Source organism: Hylobates moloch, unplaced genomic scaffold (genome assembly GCF_009828535.3).
Source record: "Hylobates moloch isolate HMO894 unplaced genomic scaffold, HMol_V3 SCAFFOLD_95, whole genome shotgun sequence".
Classification (NCBI taxonomy): Eukaryota; Metazoa; Chordata; class Mammalia; order Primates; family Hylobatidae; genus Hylobates; species Hylobates moloch.
In genome coordinates, this window is record NW_026652370.1 from 1 (window position 1) to 14093 (window position 14093).

Here is a 14093-nt window from a genome sequence, read left to right on the forward strand (position 1 = left end):
AGGCAGTCTTGTTCAGCTATTTTGATTAGTTTAAGTGATTAGGTCACAAAGATTTTTTTTTAAAGGCAAAATCAGTTAACTTGGTTGTATGTATAGGAATGACTAAAGTCACACAATCCTTATAAACTTTATATGGTGGGAAGGTATTACACCATTAGGGATAATATATTAATTATGAACTTTCACAAACAGATAACTTAAATGAGTGATTAAAATATCTCTTAAAATAATTCATTCATTTCCTAAGTGGAACACTGTCTTTATGATCTAAAATCAGGTTTCTAATTGGAAACAGCATTGAAAATGAATCCCTTGTTAAGAGAAATCACCCAATGTCAACCTAAATGAAAATATGCTCATGGCCTATCTCCAGAATGGTGCTCACTTCCATCAGAGCAGACCTTCACACCAAACTACCACCACCACCACCACCACCACCACCACCACTGATAGGATAAACTTTTAAAGGGTTTTTGATATGCTTATGAATTTCACTGGAAAGTCAGAACAAAATTCAGTCCCTCATAAGATATCACGTGTTGCTTGAAGACTTTGGGAGGTGGGCAAGTCCCCACTCGTAACCTACCCGTAAGATTTCCCTGCAGATGTATGCAATCCACTCCTCTTTCAACGTGTTACCTTTCGTGTTCTTGATCAGGTCGGTGACAGAGCCAGCACCACAAAACTCCATCACCAACTGGCAAAGGAAGCAAACAAGCCATTATTTTAATGATGCTTCACAGCTTCCATTAAGTTGGGAAAAGAAAGCACAAGCAATTGGCTGCTTTGGAATGCCATTCCTGCAAAGAAAAAGTAATCATAAAACAATATGTAAAACACAAGCTTTTACCTTCATGTACTCCCAAAATGATATAAAGGAAACATTATTTTTTTCAACCTGTAAGTTATATTTGAAAATTGAGGAACCTCTCCATATTCTAAGTATTTTTTTTTTAATGGGAGTAGGTAGGTGACTCAGACAAAATTGAGAATATCTCTGTTTTTACTCAGCAGTCAAATTTTCACGTAAAAGTAGGATTATTCCCTTATCAGAAAGAACTGTGGTTCTCTAGGTGTCCCAACTTAGGGTTACAAAAGTGCACACTGTTTATGTTACTGGTTTGTAAGTGGCACTGTAAGCTGTCAGTGTGGGAACTATCTGTTTTTAATTAACTTCAGCGAATGTTCCCAGGAGGTTGGACACATCAAATAAATTCAATAAACAATAAACTCTAATTTAGCACCTTTCATGCAAAAGCTCCAAGCACTCTATAAATATAAACTCATTACACTACTTAGCAACTTACAAAATAGGCAGAAAATAAACATCACCCTTACTCAACGGGGATGTAGAGACCATTTGAAAAAAAAAGCCATCTATGTGCTTTTACATGCATTTTCTAGGCTTAGAAAAACACATCCATTTCCAGACTTTTACCCTCAAAAATATCTTCAACAAAGGTCACCTTATTAGGTACTTATATATTTTTTATAATTATATAAAAAGAATTCAGAATAACTAGCAATCAACTCCTGACTTGGTAGTAGAGACAGAACTAAAATGGAGCCACAATAAAACCACATTGATGGCTTTGGCTTTGTCCAAATCTACATTCCTGATATCAGCACTATGTTTCCAGGTCCTAAAAGATACCTCATCAGGCTCCAAAATCTTCAGGCAGAAATTATATTTTCTTTTTCTTTGTATACCTAATAGAAACTAAATAAAATCTCACGAAACTCATTTCATGAGTGAGTTTTCAAAGCCTGTTCTGACTTGTCTTCTTATGATTCCACAAAGGCTAGGGAAACCTTCCCACCTTCTCCAAGAAGTCAGGGAAGTTTCAAGACCTATAAGTGCTTATAGGGAAATTTGGGAAGCGCCACAAGTAGACTACATTCCAACCAGATAAAAGTTGGGAAATTACAATATGTAATAGCCCAGAAACTATCAAAGACCACAAAATCATGTCAAAAAGGATTCAATTTCAAGAGACTCCCAGTGGTGAAAGATGGGATAATTTGAGCATTGATAACAATAATAGCTGTAATGTGTAGAAACACTTTAAATGTGCTTAATTAAATGCCTTAACAAGGTCAACCCACCCACCCCCACCCAAAGAATATGACTGGCACTGTTAGAAAAAAATAACGAACTAACTAAGAGCTGGCAAATAAAAGGAAAGACTGAAGAGTCTATACTGCCTTTTTAATAAAAATCTTACCACTGGGTAGTTGAATAATAAAAGAGGGAAAGTTTCTCTTCATAAAAAAGCAGGTATTCCATCTAATAAAAGAAGAAGACATAGTAGAAGAATGCCACCATTTTGTGCCTCCTAATAAGCTAGCAGACTCAGGCAGTGATCATCAATGACTGTTAACATTTAAAAAAGTAAATATAATTTGCCTTTTGGTAAAAGAATGCATATTACCTAGGAAGTAGTACTGCCAAAAATAAAAACAAAAATCTGAACCTGATCAGGCCTCTAGCTCCAACCACTGATTTACAGGAATTCAGAGGACTGAGGAACATGTAACATCATGAGGATACAATCAACAAAATCTAGACCAGGATACTAGTCAAGACAAAGAGTTTTTTCAACACATAAATTGCAAGGGAGAAAAAAAGAGATGCAAAGAAAACCTATAGATTTAAAAACACTTAAAAAGATACATGAACAAATTGCAACGGGTGCACCTTAGATATTAATTTTTTTAAAAAAGATATTACACATTTTGAGATAATTACAATTCTGAATACTGACTTAGATATTTGATGATACTCAAGAAATCTGGTTAATTTTTTTTTTTTTTTTGAGATGGAGTCTCACTCTGGCACCCAGGCTTGAGTGTAGTGGCGCGATCTCGGCTCACTGCAAGCTCCGCCTCCTGGGTTCACGCCATTCTCCTGCCTCAGCCTCCTGAGTAGCTGGGACTACAGGCACCCACGCCCGGCTAATTTTTTTTGTATTTTTAGTAGAGATGGGGTTTCACCATGTTAGCCAGGATGGTCTCAATCTCCTGACTTTGTGATCCGCCTGCCTCGGCCTCCCAAAGTGCTGGGATTACAGGCGTGAGCCACCACACCTGGCCAATATTTTTAAAGTATAATAATGGTACTGTAGTTTTGTAAAAAGAAGTTCTTATCTTTTAGAGAAAAATGCTGAAATACTTATGGATAAAATTATATGACAGTTTCTTCTACAAATAGTGTGAGACAACTGGATATTCACATGCAAAAAAATGATGTTAAACTTTTACCTCACACCCTATACAAAAAAATTAACTCAAAATGGATCAAAGACCTAAATATAAGAGCTAACACTAGAAAACTTTCAGGAGAAACCATAGGGGTAACTCTCCTTGACCTTAGATTTAGCAATGGCTTCTTAATATGACAACAAATGCACAAGCACCAAAATAAAATAAAAAGAAAAAATTAATTTTATCAAAATTATAAACATTTGTGAATGAAAGGACACCATCAAGACAGTGAAAAGACAGCCCACAGAATGGGAAAAGTATTTGCAAATCATGTATCTGATAAAGGTCTACTATCCAGAATATATAAAGAACTCTTACAACTCAGTGACAGAAAGACAAGCAACCCAATTTAAAAATGGGCAAAGGACTTGAATAGACATTCCTCCAAAGAAGATATACAAATGGCTAACAATGACATGTAGAGAGGCTTGATGTCATTAGTCATTAGGAAAACACAAACCAAAACCACAATGAAATATCACTTTACATCTACTAGGATGGATATTAATTTAAGAAGAAGAAAAGGCAGAAAATCACAAGTATTGGTGAGGATGTGGAGAAAACTGGAACCTCTATACATTGCTAATGGTAATGTAAAATGGTACAGTCACTGTGGTGAATAGTTAATGGGTTCCTCAATAAGTTACACATATAATTGACACATGACTCAGCAATTCCACTTCTAGATGTACACTCAAAAGAATTGAAAACAGGTGTTCAAACAAAAACTTGTACATGAATGTTCAAAGTAGCACAATTCACAGTAGACAAAAAGCAGAAAAAACCAAAATGTCTATCAACAGAAGAACAGATATACAAAATGTGGGATATCCATACAATAAAATATTATTCAGCCATGGAAAGAAATGAAATACCGATGCATGATATGTGGATGAATCACAAAAACATTATGCTAAGTAAAAGAGAAGCCAGACTGAGGCAGGAGAATGGCGTGAACCCAGGAGGCAGAGCTCGCAGTGAGCCGAGCGCACTACTGTGCTCCAGCCTGGGCGATAGAGCCAGACTCCGTCTCAAAAAAAAAAGAGAAGCCAGACAAAAAAGGCCATATATTGTATGATTCCATGTATGTGAAATATCCAAAATAGGCAATCCATAGAGACAGAAGCAGACTAGTGGATGCCAGGGACTGGGGGTAGAGGGTAACAGGAATGACTACTTAATGGGTACACAGTCTTCTTTTGGGGTGATGGAAATGTTCTGGCACTAGGTACTCGTGATGGTTGCATAACATTGTGACTCCATTTAATGATAATGAGTTATACATTCTAAAGTAGTTAAAATTTAGGTAAATTTTATGTTTATGTTACCAGAATTTTAAAAAATGATATAAGTTTTGTTTCAAAATAACTAGAAGGGGCAACGTAGATGGACATGTGGATGGGGTGGAATTGGCCACTGATTAAGGCTGTTGGGGGTAGTTTTGGGTGCACAGGTGTTCATTATACTGTTCTGCCTATTTTTGTGTATTTTTAGGATTCTCCACAATACAAAGTTAAAGAAAGTCCCATTATATAGCAAATCAGCGTTCAATGCCAGAAGGATGGACCAAAGAAACATCTTTTGGTAGCAGGAAATGAATATTTTCCCGAATGAGCAAAACATGTTTGTGTCCCTTCTCTAAATCCCATTTTGAAAAGTACATTGACCAGGCCTCCTGTGAACACATCCATTGCTCCTGTATCAGCTGGAGAAAATGTCCCACCACTGAGCTCTATTAGGCCATGTAATTATAGCTCCCAAGGAAGGCAATGGAAGCCCAGTGACTCGAGTCTTTCAAAATTAGATTGGACAAAATACTTTCAAATATTCAGTAGGAAACAATCCTACTCTAGCCAGGCACTACTGTCAGTGATTTCTATAATTTGCTTTCCCATTCAGCTCCAGCTGAAGGCTGCTAAATTCTTTTCATCTCACTATGGAACAAAATGATTGTTAAATTATATAATGGGATTTAAAAAAAAAAAGAAAAAAAAAAAAAAACAGCACTTGCTAGCAATCGGTTCCTACAGCCACACAGCAATGCTGATAATTACTGCCACCACACAGCAGGGATCCTCCCTCCCCATAAGTAACCTCATCACATTAATAAACAGCAACAGAGCTCAACATGCCAAGCTCAGCAGTGATAAGTCAATAACTTCACATCTCACAAGTAAGAAATAATGGGTCATTAAAATTCTCCCTGAAAGAAAGTTCTCAAAGAGTTTATACTGGGATAATAATACTTTCTAACATTTGCTGAGAACTTACCATGCGCCAGGCACTGGGTGAAGCAATTTACAAATGCTGCGTTAATTCTTCTTCACCTAACTTCCTTTTTCTGTATTTGGAAATAGAGCTTAGTTACAGTCTGCACTTTATCCATAGTCTACACTCATTAAGGAACTTGAGCAGGGTGAAAGCATGTTGCTCTCTCAATCACTAGTTATGTGTCCTTGGGTATGTTCCCTAACCACCCTGGGCTTAGCAATGTCTCTCTCCCCACCACTACCACTATGATAAAATACAAAATAAAAGCATCAACCTTACAGGTTTGATGTGAACATTAATCGTGTCTATGGATATAAAGCTGCTAGCAGCCAAAAATCTCAAGATGTATATATGATGTTTCTATTCGTTGGTCTATTTTGCATTTATAAAAATGCAAAAAGAAAGAGTTTCCGACATGGAAGATAGCATCAATACCTCCCCAACGTCCACTTCACTTGGATGGTGAAGAGACAGGGCTGAAACATGTTTGTAAAAGGCACTGGGCACATTTTTCTAAAACCTCTATTAATGAAAAGGCACCAGGGACACATGTCTTTTTTTCACGTTTGTACCACACAGCAAGAAGACACACTGGTGCATTCCAGGGCAATGGATCTTTTCATTTGGAAGGCAGTGGTCATGGGGGTGGGGGAATTTTACAGGAATCTTACATTTGAAATTTTCACTCAACACCGCCTAAATAAATAACTGGGTCAGAAACTTAAATAAACATGCATACCACTTGAGAAGAAAGAAGGAAGGTCAAGTTGAAGGTGGTTGGGGGCAGGATGAGGACTAGGCCTGAGCCTGGAGCAGGTGTCCAAAAAAAAGCACAGTGTGGAGCAACCGACTTATTAGAGAAAAGAATTGCTTGGATTATTTAGACATGGGTAGTTATTACTATCTAAATAACAAACGTTAATTTTTAAAAGCCAAAGAGTTCTGATACTTCACAATTTGCATGGTTGATTGTCAGCACTTTCTGTCGGTTGTCATGTTTCTCGTAGGATGTTTTCTCGTAGAGGTTGGCCAAGGGTTACTTAGTATGCCTTCCTGTGCTTCTCCCCTCTCCAGGACAATATTTAAGTAAAGGGTCTTCAGCCTCAGCTGATTCCAGAAAACATTTCAGAATACTGAGTCAGCACTTGAGGTTAGCTCTTCACAAGAGACAGGGAGCCTTTAGCATGGAATCACCAGATGTGGTCGCTTTTAACTTCCCTTTCCAGCCCTAATAACCTCTGAAAGAATTTTAAAAGATTTATTCTCAAAGGCAGTCAAAGGTTTGGATGATTCCTGGGGTCCCTAAAGTATTCACTCCCTTGCTAGTTTATTGGTTTTAAGTTCCTGTAATGAGAAACGAAGTCTTAGGATGTTATTTTACAACTGCAGATACTTACCCAGAATACCCTGACAGGAACTAATTCCTCCTAAATGTCACTAGTCAGTCACCCAACAAGAATAAATGACTACTAAAAGATCCCTTCTCTTTTATAGTAAAAGGAGGGGTTGGAGGCAGGGGGCAGGAAGAGGTGCAAGCGGGAAGATGAACGCCTTCCTAAAGTGAGAAGGGATTGCACCAAGCAGTTTAAAGGGCACCCTAAGACAGTAATAGGGGCCGGGCACAGTAGCTCACGCCTGTAATCCCAGCACTTTGGGAGGCCAAGGTGGGCGGATCACCTGAGGTCAGGAGTTCAAGACCCGCCTGACCAACATGGAGAAACCCCTTCTCTACTAAAAATACAGAATTAGCCAGGCATGGTGGTGCATGCCTGTAATCCCAGCTACTTGGGAGGCTGAGGCAGGAGAATCGCTTGAACCCAGGCTGTGAAGGTTGCGGTCAGCCGAGATCACGCCATTGCACTCAACTCAGCCTGGGCAACAAGAGCGAAACTCCGTCTCAAAGTAAATACATAAATAAATATAAACAAAAATAAATAATAGGAAGAATAAACTTCCAAGAACACAATTCTGCAAAGATTTAACCCAGAAACATCAATGAGGCACACAGTATTTTCATAATGTGTGGCTGAAAATAACGACAGATCTCATCGGCATGATTTATGACGGTGGAAACAAAGTCCAAACTCAGTAACTTCGGTACAGAAGGCTGCTTTATGCACAAAAGGTAGTTTAAGTCTCAAAATATAAAATGTGTATATAGAAATACAGAATACAAAAATTGGTAGGTATAATTTGAATACATGTATCATTTCAATCAATTGAAGTAAAGTAAAGCTTGGGAACTTCAAATCTTAAAAAGCAACTTTAATGGCCTTTTACATTCATTTTTATTTTTTATTTTTATTTTTTATATTTTTATTTTTTTTATATTGAGACAGAGTCTCGCTCTGTCACCCAGGCTGGAGTGCAGTGGCGCAATCTTGGCTCACTGCAAGCTCCGCCTCCTGGGTTCACTTCATCCTCCTGCCTCAGCCTCTCCGAGTAGCTGGGACTACAGGCGCCCGCCACCATGCCCGGCTAATTTTTTTGTATTTTTTAGTAGAGACGGGGTTTCACCGTGGTCTCGATCTCCTGACCTCGTGATCCGCCCGCCTCGGCCTCCCGAAGTGCTGGGATTACAAGCGTGAGCCACCGCGCCCGGCCTACATTCATTTTTAAACTAGCATGTACAGTGTGTATATATATATATATAAACTCTTGGCTTCTGAATTATATTTTTCGACTGGGAAAGAGAATGCTTGAACTATAAATTTTAAGACTTCCAAAGATAAAAAGATGAGTTCCAAGGATGGGAAGTGTCCTAGACTTTGTAATAAAGCTTCTGGGTAGTGAACAAGTCTATACCTTGAACACGGCAAAGACAGTTTGAATATACTGAGCCAACTAGTATTTTTAGCAACAACAAGTCTGCCCAAAGGACAGGCCCACTACAAATGCTCAAGTCGCCTATGTCTAAAGAGACAGACAACCCAGAGTCAGTACGATAGCATTCAAAGAAATGTTACGGACATTAGCTGCATCTTGTATTTGGTGTCTGGACTCAAATTCCACAGTATGCATGCAAAATTTTCTGCATATATATATATATATATATATTTTTTTTTTTTTTGTAGGAGTAAGTCACTACATGTCAATTTTGTCCAAAGATCCAATCATAGAAGCTAACTTTAAGATTGAAGAAATTTGCAACTCTGCATCTCAGAATGTTACACCCAAATAGAAGAATGTGGGGTGAGGAATGGTGAGCCAGTTTTCAGACAGGTTGAAAATAGGAAAAGAAAAGAAATTGCTAGCTTTAGAGCATTTAGGACTAATCATCTTGATTGCTGAAGATTTTGAGAAACACAACATAAATAGGAACATAGACTTTGGCTCAGAAGTTATCTAAAAAAAGGAATCAAAAGGGTTGTATGGACCATTAGCAAAATGACTTTGGGTACATATCAAGTCTTCCTTTTGCTTAAATGAAAAGAAGTTTAAACAAAGTTCAAATGAAATTCTTTGGGACAAAAGAAGAGATCAATTGCACATTCTTATCAAAGAATCACCCATTAATTCATAAAATGGCTCTATTAAAGTTCAACACACACCAGTTGCAAGGTATTAAGTTACGTGTAGCTTCAGATCTGTGTTTGTATCTACGTAACTTACCTTGTGTCTCTATAGGTCTTGCAATGTGGCAGCTCTGAAACTGGGAGACTGTTTACAATCATTCCTCTTACCATGTTAGGCATATCTATATTTGCCAAATTCAACCTTTTAAAAATTTCTGCTCACAAATAAGAAGACTAAATAACTCCTCCAGACAAGTGACGTAGGCTCTATATATGAAGGAAAGGAGTTCTTTACTTATAAAAGTAACAAACACTAATCAAAACAAGTTTTAAAAGCCTCATTTCTGATACACAGCACTAACAAAAGATAAATTTTAACTGTTCAAAGGAGTCAGCTATGAGTGGTTAATTTTTTTTTCCTACAACCTCCAGGTCATACAAGGGTGGTTAAATTTTTAATGGCATTATCTGCAGTACCTAACATTTAAATGTTAAAACAATCAAAGTTGAAGTGGACATTATTTTTACCAAGCCAAGACGCTATAGCAATGTAAATCCAAAATACTGCAGAATTAGGTTTAGGAGTTGTGGCCAACATCAATGCAGAGTCTAAAAAGGACCTTTCATGGGTAGTTGAATGAGTTTGTTTCTTAGTTCATCCCAGTATCTTATTCTGAGATGATCTTACACAGGGACTGGGCAAGTAATGTGAATACATGAAATTGAGTATGTATGGAAGACAACAGTGCATATTTATTCCACTGGGGCCTCTGGTGCAAATTTGATATGTGCCCTCTAAACAGCTGGTACACTGCTCTAAAATACTGCTACTATTTGAAATTTCAGGCCCAATATTTCTAGATCATATGATTTTTCAAAACTTTTCAAGGAACCCAGACTTTTCTGTGAAACTGCTCAATTTTTCTAATGTTGGCATAATTAAACCACCACCACCTTATGTGAACCAAACTCAACATATTTATCATGGCAGCATTTAGCCTCTAGGCTGCCAGTTTGCCAACTAAGAACTAGTCTAATATTATCATTTTTATAAAGGAGAACCCAAATGCCAGACACATTGGTTCTGCCGAGGTTTGACTCTGGGTCTCCAGATTCCCAGACTGTCAGAATCTTTGTCCTTAAAACGCACATGGTATAATTTCTTAGCTCTTGGCTCTGCAAGTGTACCATGTGAAAACTTGATGAATAGCTTATTGAACCATTACAGGGCAAAATCTGCTATCTTACTTGACCACCCTACATTTCAGAAGATGATTACAAATTTATTTCCTGTTATGACATATTCTAGCCCTGTATTATGGTGGTATCAAAAAAGACAGCAAAATATGTGTGAGTTCACATTGTAATTTTTGAGAAATTAGTTCATTTACTAAACAGTATTTCTCACTCCCTCCCAGTGTCTGAATGGCATGCAGCAAAACGGAGAGCCTCTCATCACTGATAGGCAGCAGAATGAGATGTTGTGTGTCAGAGCTTGCCTTGTTTCTGAGAGATCAGAATCTTTATTGAAAGGGCTCCCTTTTTTGATTTCCGGATCAGACCCTGAGCAGTTGATAAAGGAGAATTACTTGGCCATTATCTGAAGTAGTTGTATTTCCACAAAGAGCTAGTGCTAAACAAGAGTTTATCTCTACAACACGACTGATAGGATTCGTACAGATTATAATTCAATCAGACACCTGAAACAGGACATATATTGGCTAGTGGGATATATGCAAACCTGTCCTCCGGCCATAGCAAAATAAATATCTAGGGAGTATTTCATGTAGTCTGAATACAGGGAATAAATATTAGAAAGTGCTGCTTTTAGTTGCTTTAGGTCATGCCTCTATATAATTCATAATATTTTTATATAAACATAATCCTAACAAAATGCCACTAGTCCAAAGAGTCAACTATCTATGACCTTTGCAATTATTTGATAAAACACTCCCAAAGCACCTAATGCACTTTTCAAAATGTATTTCTTAGAGTTTACAGCACTCTTATTAGTAGCTAACAGGTCTTACTATCCTCTTTGAATATTGGGTAAATAGGGGAGTACAGATTAAAGGTGAAGGTAAACTAAATTTATTTAAACATAAATCTTCAATCCTATTTAGAACATCAGCTTCTGATATCAGAACTATTTTTCATGACCAAAGGAGAAGAGTGTAGGGTTTAAGGGCTTGATTCTGGAATCAGAGAGCTTGGGGTTAGCTAGCATGCTAGCTTCATCACGGACTTCCTATAAGACCTTGGATAAACTTCTGGACTCTCTGAGCCTAGTTTCCTCCATCTGCAGAGTAGGGATAATACTTGATTTGCAGAATGGCTGCAAAAATCTAATAAGATAATATGACAAAGTAAACAAGCATAGTACTTGGCCCATGGTAAGCAGGTGATAAATATTTCCTCCCATTGTTCTTATTAACACAGAATGCCCCAAATTTAGTGAGTCAGAGGCGTTGGAATAAGTATGTATTGTTATATTCTATGACTGTGTTCCCACCAATATTGTAATCTGATATTAATTTCCTAACTATTATGTTTCTGTCTTTCTTCTTCCTAGTTCTTTCTTGATTTGTCACCACGTCGATCAACTAGGAAAAGAAATGATGCTCTTGCCCTTATGAGGCCTTCCATCGCTTTTATCTTCATCTTTGGTAACAAAGAAGCTACTAGACAATTGCTAGAGGGGATGGTAAGAGCAGCCCTCTGCATAGACAGGAGTCTGACAAGTGCTAGGCCCTTTGTCCTTCAAACCTGGCAGAAGGTAGAAGCTGTAATTTCCACATTTTGTTACCTGCAGTTAATTGAATTTAATTGAAGTGGGGTAAGTCGAATGTGATGGCAGAATTCCTCCCCATGTGGTCCAGTTTGGAAGTGCTCACTACTTGCAGATCCCCCTTCATCAAGTTCAGAAGGGGATTCACTTACTAAAACGGTTTCCTAACTGGTCTCCTGTTTCTCTCCTTGACCCATCTGGTCTATTCACAACCCAGCAACTGAAGTGACCCCTTCAGTATGTGGGTCAGATCCCATCCCCCTTACTCCACGTTCAAAGCCCTCCAATGGCTCTCCCACCTAATGCAGAGTAAAAGCTGAGGTCTTTCCAATGACCTGCAAAGCCCTGCATGATCTGGCTCCAGGTTGCAGACTGTTAACTTCTCAGAAAGACAGCAAGGGAGCTCTCTGGGTTCTTTTTATGAGGGCACTAATCCCATTTATAAGGGCTCCCACCCTCATCACTTGATCACCTCCCAAAGGCCCCACCTCCTAATACCATCACATTGAAGGTTAGGATTTCAATATATATGAATTTTGGGGGCACACAAATGTTTAGTCCATAACACATTGCAACCCTTACCTGCATTCCCAATTAGTACTCTACCAGGCACTTACTAGCTTCCAGCATCCTCTGTAATTGTCTTATTATGTTTATTGTTTGCAGTCTACAGCAAGAATGTAAGCTGCATTAAAATAAGTACTTTCATAAATTTTGTTCACTGTTATAACCTGAGTGCTTGGAAGAGTGCCTTGTGCCTAGCCAGTATATATATATGTATCTATACTAGCCATGTATATATATATAAATAAACACATACACATCAGGCTTTTGGTTCCCAGTAACAACAGCCATCTCCATGAGAAGAGCAATTGGCCAGGGTGAGACCTAGTGGGAAGTGACTCATTTCCAGAGTACAATACCTCCCATTAACACCATGCAGATGCCAGCAGGCGTGCTGCTTTCTCCAAGTACCTATCTGAAAATGGACTGAAGATTTTGCTCATTTTTTAACAAAAACTTCCAGGGGACTTTCACAGAACTTCCGACCAAGCTAAAGTGTTATGTTTTAGAATGTCTGCAATCTGGTCCTGCATCATCCACTAATGAGTTTTGAGGCCCAGGGAAAGTAAATTAACCTCACTGTCCCCAGCAAAGTGTATCATGACTAATTCCCCTTCCGGCTTAAATCATCTCAGGATCTGGAAAAAGGCAAAAAAAGAGTCAAGCCCTATTGACCACCCCCTCCTTCCCTCAACGAACGATTTGTAAATAAACACCCCAATTACCCCAATTTTAATAATTCAACTTAACATGAAAACCAACTATACTATCTGGCCCATCTCACAAAATGAATGAAATTAATGGTTAGGTGTGGCTCATCTAGAAATAGCTGTTCTAGCTCAGGTAATAAGCTGGGAGATGGTTCTAAAGCTATATTAATGCTTTTCTTTTAATTGAGAACCATAGCCCTGACCAAAGAAAACACCTTTCTACAGACAACTATAAAATAGCGATTATTTCTTGGCTATTATGAATAATGCTGCAATGAACACAGGAGCTCAGATGCCTCTTTGAGATACTGATTTGATTTCCTTTGGATATATACCCAGAAGCGGGGTTTCTGGATCATAAGGTAGTTCTAGTTCCAATTTTTTCAGAAACCTCTATAGTATTTTCCATATGGCTTTACCAACTTACATTTCCACCAACGGTATACAAGGGTGCCCTTCTCTCTACATCCTCACCAACAATATACAAATTCTTTTTCTTTTAATTTTAATTTTTTTGGTAGAGATGAGGTCTCACTATGTTGCCTACGCTGGTCTCGGACTCTTGGGCTCAAGCAACCCTCCCAGCCTTGGTCTCCCACAGTACTGAGATAATAGACATGAGCCACCATGCCCAGCCAATATACGATTTTTATTTGTTGATTATATCTTAATACAACTGGGAGAAAAAAAGTCAGGATACAGGTTTTCCTTGGGGTGGCAGTGATTGAGAGAGGGAGCACAAGGGGGACTTCCAGGGTGCTGATAATGAGCTGGGGGATAATAGCTATCATTCGCTATGTGTCATCTGCTGCAGCTTCTGGCAATTCAGGGTCACTGCTAAAATGCTAAATTGTTGACAATGTAGAAGTCCTTTGGAAACACAAAGATATCTTAACTCATGCCACCTCATCACATCCTGTTGAATCTGCAGGCCTCAGGGAAACTGAGCTCTCAAAAGTACCTGTTGCAACCAGGTTTTGT

The 14093-nt window shown here is 38.4% G+C and overlaps 1 protein-coding gene across 1 annotated transcript in view; it reads right to left on the reverse strand.

Moving 5' to 3' along the window:
- Positions 1-527: 527 nt before the first annotated feature.
- LOC116463946 (traf2 and NCK-interacting protein kinase-like) overlaps positions 528-14093 on the reverse strand; it is a 34437-nt gene continuing 20871 nt past the window's right edge. The window contains exon 3 of the mRNA XM_032147252.2: positions 528-697. Within this exon, the coding sequence (XP_032003143.1) occupies positions 533-697 (165 nt within the window). The 3' untranslated portion in view covers positions 528-532. The remainder of the gene's footprint in view (positions 698-14093) is intronic.